At 45.8% G+C, this 17,060-nt stretch overlaps 1 protein-coding gene across 1 annotated transcript in view; it reads left to right on the forward strand.

Moving 5' to 3' along the window:
• Window positions 1-16,851, forward strand: part of raver2 (ribonucleoprotein, PTB-binding 2) — a 51,714-nt gene extending 34,863 nt beyond the window's left edge. The window contains exons 6-17 of the mRNA XM_053858045.1: window positions 2,403-2,594; window positions 7,232-7,352; window positions 7,661-7,743; window positions 7,815-7,913; window positions 8,123-8,234; window positions 9,819-10,090; window positions 10,521-10,629; window positions 10,969-11,147; window positions 12,736-12,849; window positions 13,851-13,952; window positions 14,075-14,272; window positions 14,427-16,851. Of these exons, the coding sequence (XP_053714020.1) occupies window positions 2,403-2,594; window positions 7,232-7,352; window positions 7,661-7,743; window positions 7,815-7,913; window positions 8,123-8,234; window positions 9,819-10,090; window positions 10,521-10,629; window positions 10,969-11,147; window positions 12,736-12,849; window positions 13,851-13,952; window positions 14,075-14,272; window positions 14,427-14,567 (1,722 nt within the window). The 3' untranslated portion in view covers window positions 14,568-16,851. The remainder of the gene's footprint in view (window positions 1-2,402; window positions 2,595-7,231; window positions 7,353-7,660; window positions 7,744-7,814; window positions 7,914-8,122; window positions 8,235-9,818; window positions 10,091-10,520; window positions 10,630-10,968; window positions 11,148-12,735; window positions 12,850-13,850; window positions 13,953-14,074; window positions 14,273-14,426) is intronic.
• The last annotated feature ends 209 nt before the right edge of the window (window positions 16,852-17,060 follow it).

Raw genomic sequence — 17,060 nt, forward strand, 5'->3', positions numbered from 1 at the left:
ACCCCCTTCTTGCTACTGTACATCCCAAATGAAATGATCAAAAGCAGACCACAAAAGAGAAAAAACAACAGAAAAGAAAAACATTTATGACTCACTAAACATTGACAATAGAAAAAGGTCAACCTCCACTTGGACCATGGTGTAATGTCTGGTCCCAGTTTGGAGCTCCTTCTCCTACTATCTTAAGGTCTTGTTCACAGGTTAAGGAAGGATGGAGTATGGGACAGGAAAAGGGTTTGTTTGATATTGTGTCTTCAGTCTCAAAAGGCTCAGACATTCACTTGTGATTCACTTGAGACCATGTTTGGCAGGTGACCTGTCGGTCGTTGGTGCTCTCCCAGAAGAGCTGGAGGAGGTTTTGTGGAGATGGAAGTCTTCGTTGACTCCCCCTGCGACCCAAATGGGAAAAAAATGGAGAAAAGGAATGTTTGGTGAATATAGACGGTACAACATTGAAGAAATTAACATAATTGCAGCCAAGTCCAGGACCCTTGAGTGGTCGTGGTGGTGGTACTTTGATCTGATATTCCTGTTCCAGTTCAACTTGAGCTCATCTCTGAGGAAGGTCACGGGACGTTCAGACGGGGCTGGCAGGTCGTGACCTCATCACTCGGCTCAGACAGCACCATCTAAAGTCACACGCTTACAAACACAGAGTGACACCGCCTGTCCTGAGAGCCTCAGTCAGCAGTTCACAGCCAGAGAAGACCACTTCAGGGTCAGACGTTGATAGTGAACTTAAGTGACTGGGTTCACAGGGTTTCGCTGTGCTCGCATTCCAACAACCAAGGCTTCATTCACGTCCCTCACACTTTCCAGCAGCATCTATGGCCAAATGTAATGTCGGTCCTCTTGTGTGTCACCAGTGTCGTGCTGCGTCATCTTACCTGCTATCGATAAAGGTGATAGGTGAAAGGTTTCTGCATGTGTTTGTCAACAACCGTCGACCCCTGACCCTCACTGAACACGTTCCTGAATCCAAACAGTTCTAGTTGGTGTTAAAACATTTTCATTTGTAAGTCAGATTTTTTTTCAAATAGAAATGAAGCTGCAAGACATGCCAGCACTTTAAGATGCGCATGTCCCCCCAGACACCCCCCCCCCCACACACACACATTCATTACTTCCCCAGTTCCAAAAGTAATCATCTCAAGTTTTTATGCTCTGATTTCCTCCCCCTCATCAGTCAGACTCACAGATGTTTCTCCTCTTTCACTTGGCTCCATCCATCTCTGGAGCAGTCGGGTCATTTCCATACAGTTTACTTAATGCACGCTGATGATAATAGCCTATCGACCCACTCCTCCACACATCCATTTGCCTTCCATGCATCCGTTGGCTGCTCGGAGAGATGAGTGTACATTGAAGGAGAGAGGACGGATGGAGACGCTCAGAGGCAGATTGTGCTGATGGTGAAAGGCACCATTGCACGTGTCAACAGTTTTATCAGAAACTACTAGATGAGACTTTTCATGTGATGCTCTTGTAGTTTCATTTGGTGACAGATAATGTTAAACTACTTCTATGCACTCACTTGATCCTTGATGAAATTCTGAATATAACCATCACAGTTGTGAAGTTTTGCTTAAAATAGGGTGTATTTCTTTTTCTGTTAACACATTTTCGTTTTTGTGATTTGACTTGCCGTTGAGATTTCTATTTAAAATGTGAAATATTACCGCATTTTTTATGACATAGAGCATATCACTACATTGTGGGATAACTGTTTCTATATTATTATTATTTTGTAATTATTATTTAATTATAATTTTTGTTGTTTTTTCTTCTCACAAAAATAATCTTATAGTTGAAGAAACATGTCGTGTGAGAAGGCACCGTAGAGAGACATGGTGATTTCACTGCAGCAGCTGTGGAACGTCTCTCTTCTTTGCTGGTCTCTTCCACATTAACATCTTGGTCATCTTTCCTATTCACACCTATCCCCTGAATGTTCCCCTTTCATCATCCATGAATCTCAGTGGCTGTGTTCTACTTAAGCTCGGTCCTTCCATATCTAACATTCTTCGTCCAAAATGTTCTCTGCCTCTCCTCTCCTTGTGAGCGGAGTGACTGCTCCATGGGTCTAAATATGAAGTTATATTTGGACATTGCTGATCTCATCCTGAAGAAACAGAGAATTCTTTGTCAAAAATCTGATGTGGTGGGAACCAACACCGTTTCATAAAGCGAATGCAGCCCGTTGATGGGGTTCAACATTTGAAATTTGCTTCTGCTTTTACTTCATCATCACTAACATCTTGTGCAACACTTGGTAACATCTCACAAACAGACTTGTCTTCACTTAAATGTTGCAAACCCCTTTAGGACCTCTGAGTTGTCACAACAAAAATATCTTTGGACTGCAGTCTTTGAATTAATGCTCTGCCCTGTGTCCCCTCCAGCTGGCTCAGGATGAAGGCAGCCCGGTGCGAGGTTTCGGTGTCGTTGAGTATGAGAGCGCCGAGCAAGCTGAGGCGGTCCTGACGGAGATGGACCGAACTCTAGTGGGAGGTCAGGAAGTCCGTCTGTCTCTCTGTACCCCGGGAACTTCAGGGAGGAGCACCCTGGCTGCTCTCATCGCTGCCCAGGGCATGGTGAGTGAGAAACGCCTGCATCCCCGGCACAGATGCTCGGGCTTTATTGTAGCACGTCGTCGCAACAACCTGCGACATCTGGCATCCATCTGCCCTCTTTCATGGCCAGCCCTGTAAATAACCACAGATGCAGAGTGCCGTGTTTGATAAGTAAACATTTTGTCATATTGTGCTGTTGAAATATTTTATTTGTGTATTTAAGTATCACGTAAATGTTACTTTACTTTAATCTTCAATTCTAAATGGATGACTGAGCTTTATGTTTTTTGGATTCATTTATCAGTAATCTTCATAAAACATTTTCTAATCTTAGGGCTTTTTTTGGTTATTTGTTTTTTTTATTATTATGATTATTATGACCGTCATGTTCATGAACATTATTTAACCAAAGAGATTCAATAGTCGTGTCAGGTGATCAGTTTCTGAATAAAAGAAGAACCCATGAGACCAGAAGTAGATGTCAGTCAAATTGCTGTCAAAGTTCTATTTCAATGGGAGAAATTAGACCCTTAACCTTGTGTGTGAAGTTGAGCATGAAGTATGGCTCATTCATTTTCAACCTCTTATCCAAAGAAAAGAGTTGAGTTGGGTTAATAGGCCTCAGACGACCCTCTCTGGTGACACCTCCTCCATGTGTGGGGATAAAGAGGTTAGCTGCCGGTAGAATCTCTCAAGTGTGTCCTGCGTCTGACTCCTTGAACTCCTCGCCGAGGACGTGCACAGGAGACAGCCTCAAATGGCTTCTCTTGAAGTGGATAAGCACCTACTTTGAGTCTCTCCCAGATGTCTGAGCTTCTCATGACACCCTGCATAGAAAACTCCTTTCTACTGCTTATAACTCAAGTCTTTACCCAAAGCTCATCACCACAGGTGAGAGTGAAAATCAACCAGTGAATTGGGAGACTGCACAAAGCTGCAGTAGGAATTGGCCCGGGGCTAGTAAAATACTTACTGGTGGAGAAGCTAACATGTCCGCTCAGGTAGATCCAGTCTGAGACTGAGCACAAGTCCTGCCTCCTCCAGACACGTTTCATTTTAGTCTTATGTAGATGCGCCTGGAATCATCCTGGAAGACCTCAATACATATTTGTGCCTCAAACATGTGACGACTGGTGTCGTCCCCCACGTGGAGCCTCCGACGTGGTAATTGTTGCTGTGGAGTGTGATTAGACTCCTCCACCGTCCCCTGCTGTACGGGAGGAAACCTTCGTCAACCTCAACTGAAAACACAGCGGGACAGGCTTTCTGCGTGGAAACTCTCACGATCGCTGTAAACACGAATACACTTTCAATCTGCAGTGGAAAGAGCAAAGCACTTATTTCCACACTCGAACTCCACGGTTCCGCGAGTGTAAGGTAATCGGACAATCAATGGATGAAAACTGCATCAGACTGTTCCACCTCATCTGAGATTTGAAGAACCTGCTTGGTTATGGAAGTGAGAAGAGGAGAGAAGGGAACAACTCCCACAGGAGCAACAGTTATATACTGAGTGAATTTGCAAACCCATGATGCCCTCTGCCTCGCAGCTCTTTGCTAGAGGACTAGTCCTCATGTGTCCGTGAACGTCCTCCCCTGCTCTCCGTCTTCAACACACTTCCACCACAGCACAGTTGTCACCTAGTATGCATACCACAGCAAACTTTCCCCATTTGTGTGGTTGTCCTGGCTACCAAAACATCTGTCGTCTCAGAGCCTGTACACCTATCCTGGTACCCATACGCTCACGTTTGAGGGTTAGACGCACCATCTTATTGGTCGTGACATCCTTCTCGGAGCTCATCCTCAACCCAATGCTGTGACAAGCTTGAATAACCGTTGTGATCACAAACTTTGGCCCAAAAGATTATTCAAATTTTCACCCTCAGTTAACTCAAAACAGTGTTTTTGAGTTTCCAAAGAAATGTGTTTGCGACAGTGTCAGTTCATCAGCCGCTGATCACTACAGTGCCTGGCACAAATCCCAGCTGCCAGAGAGGAAGCTCAGGTGAAGTTGATAACAGCTGTATCATGCTCCATTACCTGTGTCTGTTCCTACTGGTGCACTGACATAAAACCATGAAAAATAGATGAGAAGCAGAAGCTTCATATCTGGACTTGGTTTAACGCCTTGATAATGAAGAAGCAAGTGCTCTCTGCGTTTAAACAAGCCAAGGGTCACTGTTGCACTGATCAACTCTGCTCGATGTGAGTGTCCTATTTTTCCCTAAAAATACTCATCACACATATGACCTAAGGTAACTCCACCAAAAGGGCCATGATTTGTTCGCGGTTGCCAAGTTGATAGCTTTTGTTTTGAGGTTGCAGTCAAAGTCTGTGATTGGCTGAGATACTGGAAATGTGTTGTTTGGTTGCAGACGATTGATCGGGTGAAAAAAGAACTGCAGGGTTGCATCTGCACCTCGAGGCTACAGTTGGAATGTTCTCATCGACGTAGGCAACAGGTGAAAGCAACAAACAAAACGAGATCAACTCCTGGTTGCAGTTCTCCTCCCAGGCACTCTTTTCTCTGTCCTCCTGTGTGAGGACCAGATGGCTGCCTCCTCTGTCCTCCTCTCTTCTCGCCTTCATTTCTTCGCAGATTCCTCGCCTCCCTGGCATGTGAGCGCGTCAGTGCGTGGGTGTGTGCCGAGATCATTGCGCCAGTAGCCAAAGAGTCTGATTCATGCTGACAGTTTTACCAGCTGTAGAGAAAATGAAACGCTCTCCTTCTTTTATACTTCCGCTGTCTAAGACGACCGGCCTTGTACCGCACACAGTGGTTGTAGCTGCCACACATATGTAGCTATCGTACACCGGACTTGCTGACACGCCGCGGGCGCGCTCGTCAACAGCACTCTCCCGTTAAAGCGAGACAGCCAGGAAACATGGTTGACTTGAGCTCAAGTCTTCTGCCGCTCCCGGCTCGTCGAGAAGGAAACATCAGCATCCTGCTAAAGTTGTTCCAGACCTCCAGGTCTGAGTGCCAAGCAGCCGGTGCTGAGACAGGACTGTCAGGCCTGGCCAAGATCTGCTGGCACCACAGGCGCACTATTTGATTTGTCCCCGTCTAATTCAATAGGATTTCATTTGTGTCCTTCCTCATCCATTTCCCACAAGTAATGACACCGTGAGTTCTGATTTGTGAGCGTGCCTTCCTGTGGTCAGAAAACATCCCAGCAGAGTTGGAAGCTGCAGTTCAGTGACATGATGCTCATATGTTGGCTACAGGTGTACAGGTTCCTCTGTCATAAAGCTGCAGTTTGAATTCGTACAGGAGGTGTGTCAGAGTCAGTCGCACAGGGGCTCAAATGTTCAGCACAGTCGCAGGCTCAAGAAACTCCGTCATTCATTCATTACTGGAAGCAGGAATCGCAACAGAACGTGATATCCTTTTTCACCTATGGTATCAGTGTTAGAATCAAGACCACTTAAGGTAGTGTAAGTCAAGACCAAGACCTGGAATGGCACGACCAAGAGCAAACTGACTTTTTCAAAATAATTCATGAGTGGTGAGGCGCCATGACCCAAGCCCTTGACAGATCAAGAGCTGAAATGTTCTCATATAAAAGAACTCTCATGTTCAAGAACACACGCAACAAGGTGGTAAAGCAAATGACTGATTTCTTTAAAGTTTCACCACAAGCTGAGTCGATGCTCTCAGAATAAAGTGCAGTGGTACCTCGGTTTTCGAACGTCCCAGAATTCGAACAAATCGGAGTTCGAACAAATATTTCGCAAATTTTTTGCTTCTGATTTCGAACGAAAATCCAGAACTCAAACGCCCCGAAAAAAGCCGGAAAAACCATCACGTGCGCGGACCGATCAGCTGACCCACGACGCGCTTTGTTATTGTGTATGACGCAGCCTCTGTATGCAGACGTGTCCCGTTAGCTACATTTACTGACTGTTTTTTCTTCATATTGAGGTGTAAAACCTTTCCTGTCTCCACACCGGACCGTGGTAGAGTGTCAGGGGAGGTGCTCGCTCTCCACACCTCAGAGGCTGGAGCGAGTCTCGGACAGAGCGCTACTTGGTTTATGACTTTGTCACAGCCAAACTGCACAGAAGCGCACCATTCAGAGCTGGACACGCACCAGACACCTCTTCACTTCTGGAGAGACGTCACTCACTCGGCAACCCCTCCCACATGCAGCGGCCACACACATAGACGAACAGCGCACCTGCAGTAGACACTCTACATTCACTCCTACAAAAGACTATTTTAAGGCCTGGAATGCATTATTTCTTTTTCCATTCACTGCAATGGGAAAAGTCGATTCAGATTTCGAACAAATTGCTTCTCGAAACAGCCTTCTGGAACGGATTGTGGTCGAGAACCGAGGTACCAGGTTCATGAATTAAAATCTGGCCTCCCCAGGTTTGTCTCAACCAAGATAAGACCTTTAGCATGAGGTCTTGAAACTGAGGCTGCTATTGGATCCACCAAAAATCACTATCGAATCTCTTTGTGCTCCAGTTCCTCATAAAATGATATGAGGGGTCAGATTTGTCCCCGGGGCCTTCCGTTGGACTTGTGCTCCACAGACTTGACGGTGCTCTGGGATGCGGCAGCCTCAGCCAGTCGGTGTAAACCGCTGCAGTTGTTACAGCAGGATGTCATCTGGGAGTTTTCATAGGTTTCCTTTGTCGCTCAGATTCTCAGCAACAGGAAAGGGCTGCTGCCAGAACCGAACCTGGCCCAGTTGTTGACCAGCATGACCAACCCGGCGGCCCTGCAGATCCTCATGAGACCGTACTATGCCGGGAAGAGAGGAGGTGAGCTTTGGGGTGACAACCTCCTTCTGTGATTAATTGTTCATCAGAGTGATGGCATCCGTGGTGTGAAGAGGGGGCGCTCTCTTTAAGACCAGTGCTCGCAATTCTAAAATTAGGAGCTTGATGAAATTAAGCAGCTCTGAACCTGATTCACTCAAGTTCCGCTCTGTCAGACTTGGTATGAAAGATGTCCAGCTTCAGCACGAGCTTACTTTGGTCATATTTTGTTTGTACTTGAGGTTCTTCTAAACATATGTTTGACCTTGGAATAGTAGTCATCTGTTACGAACATCACTGTGTTTCTTCAGGTAAATACGGCCGTCATGCTGGCCTGCCCTTCCTCAGGCCGCCGCTCACCGCTGCCCTGCTGACACTGGGAAAGGCCCACCAGGTTGGTGGCCAGCCACCGCCCTACTTTGGTGATCGCCGTTGTTTGCTAACAGCGGTGTCTTGACGTTGCAGAGTGCGATGCTGGGTAACGGCCTGGTGCTGCAGAACCTGCTGCACATGCAACTAGCCCAGCAGCAGCTGCTGCACCTCAAAGACAAACGCGTCAGCAGCGTAAGTCTCTTGTTCATGTGGTCCAGTATGTTTTATCTTGAAGTTTCCTATTTGCCTGGTGACCTCCTAATCAACTTGAGCACATTTGGAGCAACAAGTGTGAACAGGTTTCCTTCCTTGAATAGCTTTGCAAGCTGTCTAACAGGAACGAAGGGCAGCTTCATGTTGTTTTTGTGCTATAGCTAGTATTGTGCTGCTGTTTTCTGCAGGTCTCAAGTTTGCTCGGAGACCCATCCCGACTGCTGATGCACAAGGCGTTATCTCTGCGGCCTCCTGCAGTCGTGCCGCTCGGGAAAGGCTTGCTGGGTGACTCACCGACAGGTCAGTGATGTTCCCGTCCAGCTTTCACCTTGTCCTCACTCTGTTCACTGTACTGTCAGCTTTAGTTAGAGGGAACAGAAGACAAGGTTGGTTGCCAGGGTTCAGTCGGAGCAGGGGCCAGATGAGGTCAAAGGCAGAACAAGTTGATAACCAGTGGGAAGGAAGAGGAACAAAGTGAGTTAGCAGTGTGTGATCTATATATCAGCAAGGTTTTACTTGCTCTCCTTTAACAGCCTCTGTCTCAAACTGAGGCTTGCTGTGAATGCTCAGTTCCTTGTGAGGTTAACATCAGCTAAAAACACAACCTCCATGTCACAGTCTGCTGATGCAAGTCTAAAAAGAGCTGGTTCCAGGTGTCAGGAATCTGTCATGTCCCTAGCTTCGATATTGGATATGTGATTGTCAGTGTGTCTCGGCGTCGACTCGGATTATTAAGCCTCAGAGAAATATGGAAGAGTGGGCTGTAAATAAACATGATGAGTGAAGAAGTGAAGGCGACCTCGGCTATTAGAGCGAGCACCTCCAGACGTCTGAGTGACTCCTCTCTGTCCGGAGGAGGCGACGGTCACTAAAAGCATCTCTCTCTGCTCTTTTAATATCCTTTCATTTCCTGCAGAGAACTTCCCCTCCTGTAGGTCGCTCTGCCTGTCATGCTCTCTGAAGCTTTTGGCGTTATGCTTTTAATAATGACTTTTGTCACTTTGGTGCTGCTTTCTGTTCTTTATCTTGTCGCCCCCTGTCTTCTATTCGTCCAGTCTTCATCCCACTCTGCACCAGGACAGAGGGGTCGCCGTGTGGATTCATTGTTCACTTATCACTTATCGACAAGTCACCAATCATTTGTAGGGAGACAATATACTGATCGCTCGAGAACGGTCCAATTGCAGCTTTAAATGATGATTCATGTCTAGTTTTGCGTGGTATGACGGGAATGACGTCATTTCCTCTTCATACCAGGGAAAGCAGTGGTCATTTGATCAGAGATTAGGCAGACAAAGTGCCATCATCTAAACTTGTATTTAGCCTTAATCCTAACCTCTGGACATAACCTGGCTGTAGAAACCCAGTTGGGGTGTGACCTTGAAGGGGAACAGTTCTCGTCTGCCAAAACGGGGACCCTCCTACTAGAGGAATGCATATTGTTGATGGATGATATTGGATTTTATTTGCTTTGATGGACTAATTGTGGAGGTGTGGTGGTCCCCTAGTCATTGATCAAACAATCTCGTCATTTCGTGCTAGTTCTAGATGCTTCATTAACAAGTCAATGAATGAGTCTATTGGCTATTGATGTCCTGTAGTCTCTACCCAGTCAGACTTAGACAAGTTGTCCACCAGACAAATGATAAAGTATGAAGAATCACACTCTTGTCATTGAGCTGTCTAAGCTCCAGGGAATGTGCAAGTCTATATCAGTCATTGACATGTCAAGTCATTCTCAAATCCTGGACGAGTCCTTGACAATGCATTGATTGCACAGAGACAAGTCACATACTGATTGTAGACAAGTCAATTGACACGTCACTGGCAGACGATGGTTCAGTCTTGTGCTGACCACCTTCTACACTTGGTTCTTTTGTCCAGAGTTGGGCCAAGATGCTGCATCAGTCTCCCCCCACAGTGCAGCAGGCGCGGTGCCATTCCTGCACACTCGGCCCGCAGCAGACCAGGGCGGCACGCTTCCTTCTGTCTCGCCCTCCTCTGGCGACAGGCAGCCCGCCCCTCCAGGGACCCACCTGCAGGGACACGGCTTCCCAGTGAGCATCAGCAGCTCAGGTATAGAGCCTCCTGCGCCCAAAGCCCCTGGAGGAGGTTACGCCTCGACAAGCCTGCACAATGGCACGGAGGGCACCATGGTAAGAAGGAGGTCTTTTTTGAATGATGGATGTCATTGTCGTCCTTCAGGGTTTTACAGGAACATCCAGCTGCTCAGACAGAGATGAAGGGAGCACTCTGGCTTGTGAACATCTCATCCTGCCTCGGAGGCAACAGATGCACTCACACTCTGCCTCCTGCTTTTCCCCACCGCTGATCTGATCTGTGAAATTAAATCAGCGCTTGCTCGCATCATTGTCCATAATGAGGCGGCGCACTGTGGTTAGGTCTGGCATAATCACAGTGCGAGCCTCCTCAGGGAGCAGAGCTCCCAGTCACACGTCTCTGTGAGGACTGAAATAGAGGCGACGGGTGTTTAACTGAGGAAAACGCTGGAACATTACTCTACATCCAGTGAAGGAAGGGACTCACTGGATGGGGTTGAATAAACAAATGTCTTACTATTTTCAGATGAGTGTGGGTCAGAGCTCACTGCTGGGTGAACCCCCAAAGGAGGTCAGGCTTCCGTCTAACCCGTACCTGAACCTGGCCAGTGTGATGCCAGGCGTGGTCCTGCAAGGTGAACGCCAAATGTTTCATCTCAGATGAGAAAAATAAAAAGTTTCAATTTTAATCTCAGATATTCTGCTTCAGTGTACTTTGATATATTTTGAAATTATAATCTTATAAATGCACTTTTAATCCCAGTTGTGATGACCAATCATCTCTAAATTTGTAGTATTTTAGGAACATTTGAGGATAGAATTTTGACTTTTAATTTGAAAAAGAATGAAAGGAATTTTCACTTGATACACTCTCATGTAACACTGACACAAGTGACCCTTCAATTTTAGATTTTTCCATATTGAATTGCAGAAATGTTGACCTTCAAGTCACATATTTTGGACTTGTGCTTCAGGGTCTATGGGGAACAAACCTCAGGGTTCGCAGTCCTGTGCCACGGCATACACCAACTCAGCGGCACCGCTCATCTCTCAGACTGCGGCCGGCTCCTTCGCTCACACGGCGACCACGTCAGCACCTTACAGCAGCGACACCACCAGGGATTACAGCCACTACACTCAGGCCTACACACAGGTACACAACTACGATGGGGATTATCTGAGCACTCGCTTCCATGAATTCTGTCTGCTGAACCTGATCATCTCGGAAGAGCAACACGACAGCGGGGAATGACCTCTGTACCTTCTGTAGAATGTGGATCAGGAAGCAGAGCAGTAGAGACGGGGATGACAGAGGGCCGGTGGTTTGAATGGCAAGTTTAGTGTTACAGTCATGCCAGATGCTTCTTATGACAAGTTACTGCCAACGTGAACTCAGTTACCACTAGAGGACACCGAGTCTCATGTGGAGTATTTCCACAGTGACCAACCCCAGGGAAGTCGCCAGTTGCCAAGGTTCCCACTCTAAATGTGATGCGTCCAGAAACGGCAGCTCAAAAGAGTCACCGATCGCAGTTCACAGTTTATTCCAACACAGACAAGGGTAGTCAATGATCCACAAGGAACAAATAATCCAAAACGGGGAGTAAACTCCACAAGAAGTCCAAGACAGAAACTGAGGCAGACGCAGGCTGGAGGTGCACACGCACACCGGTGGCACTGAACAGAACTGAGAACGGAATAAAAACAACAAACTTAGAACGGAAAACACAGCATCTGACTCTGAACTATAGTGAAACGGTGCCAGCTCTGCTGAGGTCTCACTTGTCACATAAGCATTCATCCTCATCGTTCTAAATATGAGCATCCTTTCGGAGTGCGTTCTCCCTCCGTGGTGTGCTTAAGTTTACCATTGTTGAGCCACTTCAGTTGTGCTAGGTTGTTGGAGTAAACAAATGTTTGCATGAGTATCGGCCACTGGTGTTGATAACGTCTACCTTTAACTCACATTTGGAACTGATAGATAAAGTGTCATTAATCACAAGATAACTCTGTGTGATTCATCAAGTCTAAAATTTGAATCGACTGACATTTTGTTTTTCAAAAGAGAAAAGAAATTTAGCACTGAGACGTCAACTGTTCATCACTCTGTGGAAGGTAATATTTTTGCCATTGAAATGGCTGACAAGTATTATTCCAGAAAAATACTGCTTCAATTGTCCTGACTAGTAAAATATTTATAATATTTTGGGAGATGACTTTGAATGGCCCCCCTCTGCTTGTGATGGAGTAATGAAAGAAAAGTAGTTGATGCGTGGAGGAGCCAGGAAAGAGCTCTGAGCCACACCAGCTCTTGAACGCAGCATTTATGTCATAACATGAGACTGAATCTGTTCTGGGATGAGATGCTTCCTTTTCTATTTCTGCATTAAAACTTGTATGTAGATATTGGAGGTTGCTGAATGACAGACAGATTCTGGTGGACAGATGGACGAGCACAATGCTCACAGCAGTGACTCCAGAAGACGAGTGAGATTCTCTTGGACGGAGAGAGTGTGATAGGATTTGGCAGCGAGTCTCCGCTCGTCTCCATCTGTGCTCGCTCCTTCCTCTCAGCTCCTGTTTGTTTGCATCTTTGTTCGCGGCGAATATCTCGTCTGATATTTGCAGCCAGACACAAAGAATGCTAATTAGCATCCGCGCGTCCAAATCAAATGAGTCATGGTTAGATGAGTGGTCGACGAAGGAAGAGAGAAGGACCTCGAGTTGCTGTGTGTTTGCAGGAGGCCATGACACAGTGGTACCAGCACTACCAAGCCGCACAAGCTCAGAGTTACAGCACAGCAGCGCCGCCTGAGGCCAACGCAGAGTACAACAAGGAGCACACGCAGGCACAGGTAATTCATGTGTGCACTCATGTGGCTCGACCACTTCCTGTTTCAATGCAAAAGATGCCCTGCACACCGCATAAAGATGGCGTATGTTTATCAGTGTGTGTGGTTGTTAGTCCATATGTGATGGTCTGGTGACCCTCCATGGTGTAGGATCCTGCCCGCAGTGACCCCATTTACGGAAGAAAACGACTCGATGAAATGATTGCCTAAAAGGGCTTTATTTTGAAAAGCTCAATTAATGGTCATATAAATGTATGAGAGATTATTAGTTTAATATCAGTTTAACATGAAAAAAACAAAAATAAATGAATTATTCAATTGATTTTTATTTTTTTGGAAAATGTTTTTTGAAATTAGCTTTTGTTCTTAAGTGTCTTGTAAAATATTCCTGATACGATTATTAAAGTTCATTTGGCGAAAATGCTCTTTTAACTTTGGGGCACTTACATTACTCCTCAGAGTGATGTAATGTTATGTCTTAGTGCTTAAATACTTTAATACTACTAAAAATGCTACTGAACTTTTTATGATCATTTTTGTTCCTACATTTCCCCGCTTGTTTAGAGCAAACAATTGCACTTGAAATAGATTCTTTAAAATTCCTTGTTCTGCGGATCCTACTATTGGAGCACTTCACCGTTGTTGTCCTGTGAAGCAAAGAGCTTTCTCTTCAGGTCACATGACGTTCCTGGTCCAGACGTTCCCTGGGGAGGCGACACAAGTGCTCGCTGTTCCTCGTGTGATCTGAATCCGAACTTGGTGTTCTGATTTTCTCTGCTCGCCATTTTCCAAATTTCTTTTAGGGCCACTTCCTGCCCTTGCTTCGTGCTCTCTTCTGAGAAAATGATCTCCAACAATGTCGGTGTGGTGTTTGGAGAGATAGCAGGGCTGAGATAGCCTTGCTATGAGCGGAGATCAGGCCATGTCAGGAACATAACCACCAAAATCTAGTAACAGAAATGACGATAATCCAGTCTAAATCATCCAGTGTGTTTTGTCTCCAGGCTCCACCTGTCTCCAGCTACTCTGACTACACCACCTACATGCAGGCCATCACTCAGTACTACACACAGCCTGCCACAGCCGCACAAGCCTACGCCACCAAGGTATACACACATGCTTTTGGGTTCAAGCCAAAAACTCTGTCCGCCTGTCTTGCCAACTCCAACACACAGACTAACACACAAGGAACACCGCTCACACACACACTCTGTCATCTGTGCTGCAGGACGTAGACGTGTGCAAGCCTCTGGGTGTGTCCCTGCACGCCGTCAGTAACGGCGCCGCACCCACGCCGGCCGTCCTGCCTGCCGCCACTGTGCTTCCTGCCTACAGCACCCTTCCCATCATGCCGGGCTTCCTGGGGGCAGCACACCCACCACCAGCCCCGCCCACCGCCGTCACTGACTGGAATGCCTACTACTACGTAAGACTTTTATAGTTATCCAACTCTCACTAAGAGAGGAGATAATAGTTAGCAAGCTGTAGTTTTTAAAGCCGGTTTCAGACACTGTCCCGGGGTCAGCACTCTTTCACATCAAAGGCAAGGAATAAAGACCACGTGTTGAATTGTGTTCCAGAACCAGACCAGGGGCCACAAGAGGGAGTACCCGCAGTTGGCAGTGCAGGAAGTGACATCATCAGATGGCGGCTACATCGGCCAACACTCGCAGGGTCTGGGTGGTCAGTATGCCGACTACTTCAAAAGGAAGCGGCTCTAGTCCCGAAGCCCTGCGCCCCGAAGCCTCCAGGAGAAGGTTTTATCGAAGCCATACCGTGCTCCTCTATTGTGGCACTTTTGTAAACACGCCGTTGCTTTTGTCCCGTTTACGCCTTAAAATCTTTTCAATATTAACGGTGGTCTGCGTCGCACGTTCAAGCTGCTTTTCACCATTTTGGACTGACACGTTTTGTTGCTTGGTTTGTTTTTACTGCTTTTGTAACTTTTCACTGTCGAGAGTGTGCATGTGTGTGTGCGTGTGTGTGTGTGGGAAGTGTCAGCCATTCCAATCCCATGGACGGGAGCACTTCAGGAATTAAAGGGGCCTCAGCCAATCAGCGGCCCTAGAACACTGGCGACCTTCGCGAGCCACAGACTTGACTGTGTGCATGGAGAAACAGAAAGCCATGTGAGCAGACGGCTCGTCTCTGAAAGACGAATCTTTGACAGAGATATTTGTATTTACAGGCTTATTATTATTATTATTATTATTGCTATTGTTGTATTTAACACCAATGCTTTTAGTTACTGAAGTGACTCACCTATCCAGTAGGTGGCGCTTTAACTGCCATCTATGTGGATTTTGATGTTGTGACTAGTTATAGAAGAATCCCAACGATTCCGGCCATTGATAGGTCAAAACAGAAGCAGGAAGTAGAAGTCTGGTGTGATTCTGTGTTATTCCTGAAACTTAAAATGACTAGCTTTTATTTTTACGGTATTCGTCTGTGGTATTGAAGTGCAGTGCCCAACTTGCACCTCTGCTGTTATAGTTGGGATCGGACACACATTTTTGACCATCCACAAAGAAGTATACCGTGTGTGAAGTATACAAAGCTCACGAGCCATGTGTGCACTGTGGACTTCACGTGACACGATGGAAACCCTCAAATATGGAACTATGAGGCTAAGCATTTCCTATATGTATCTGGAACGTGTAAAAAAGCAACAGCTATTAATATGCTTCAAAGGTAGATTGGCCATGCTCACAGCTGTGTTGTGATGGTTCTGCACATGACGGCACAACAGTTTGGAACCAAAGGGGATATTTTTGTTGAAAGTCTTAACTTCCACATTTTTCAGCTTCTTGTCATGTTCTGTGTTTTCATTTGGGGGAAAATGTTGTAGTGTGTGTCGTTTCTTTGTCTTTCACCTTTGCCATCAGCAACCCGTACACCCCTTCAAGACGAGGAAGGTGGACGACCTTCTCTTCCTTGATCTGGTCCAAGCACCACATTGGTGGTCTTATTCTTTCTTGGTCCAACTCTGCCCCTCCCCTCCGCTTGTCCAAACCACCTGCCTCCCTGACTTTATCTCCAAACTTCGCTCTGAGATACACATTTCAGATCTGTTGCCAATAACTTCTTCATGGCTTCTAACTCTGGGTCTGAAACCACAGTGTCTGGCTCATCCACCCACTAGCACTGACAGTGTGGGTCAAACTCATTTTGCCGCTTTCATGTCCAGCTCTTCTCGTGGATTGCAACATTTCCAAGACATTGCTGTGTTGCTATGTTGGAGTGCCCAATGAGATCGTCTCAGAAGATCTAACAGCGTGGTCGTAAAGGTTTGGCCACAGCTATTGGCCTGGACTCGGAGCAATAAAGGAGGACATGCACAGTGTCTTCGCCTCCACACACTTGTTTACCTAAACTTCCCTCGCTGTTCTCGCTTATATCACTGAGCAGAATATTACTTACATCTCCATGGTAACGTGTCTAAAAAGCAATAGTGGCCAAGATCTGATGGGAGCGTCGCCACGGCGACAAAAAGATTCTGTGTAGAAGTTTTTATGACTTTCTGACGCCACATATATTTCTCGTTCACTCTGCGATGATGTTGACGTCTTTTATATTATGACCTCAAAATGTCCTGCTGTAAATGAGCGCTGGCTGAATTGTAGACTGTATTAACTGTGTGATGAACCTCTTTAACGCCCCCTGCTGTTTGGCTCCGGTACTGCCGATATCACATGAAATGTACAGGAATTTAAAAAGTTTGTGTTTTAGACATTTCAAGTTTTCAAGCAATATAATGTGTATGAGGACTTCTGACGCACATTTCTATCTTCATGGTTTTACCTTTTCTATTCTGCTCTGTTGTTTTTTTGGAGGCTGGAGTGGCTAGTAGGAAACAATTTTATTTTACAGGAAAAGTTGACAAACCTTGGTTGTGAGTTGTTTCAAGCTGATTTTCTAAGTTTGTCTTTGATGCTGCTGTTGAGTTACATAATCCAGAGTTTGATACATCTAGAGCCTTGAATAAAAACTGCAACAAGAAACAAATTTTGTGTGACCTCTTTCATCAACACATTATATATATATATATATATATATATATATATATATATATATATATATATATATATATATATATATATATATATATATATATATATATATATATATACACACACCTTCATAATGAGAGAGAATATTCATAATGAAATAATATTAATAATTTCTTATAACGTGAAATTGCCCCGTTTAGTAAA

This window comes from Synchiropus splendidus, chromosome 1 (assembly GCF_027744825.2).
Source record: "Synchiropus splendidus isolate RoL2022-P1 chromosome 1, RoL_Sspl_1.0, whole genome shotgun sequence".
NCBI classification, from domain to species: Eukaryota; Metazoa; Chordata; class Actinopteri; order Syngnathiformes; family Callionymidae; genus Synchiropus; species Synchiropus splendidus.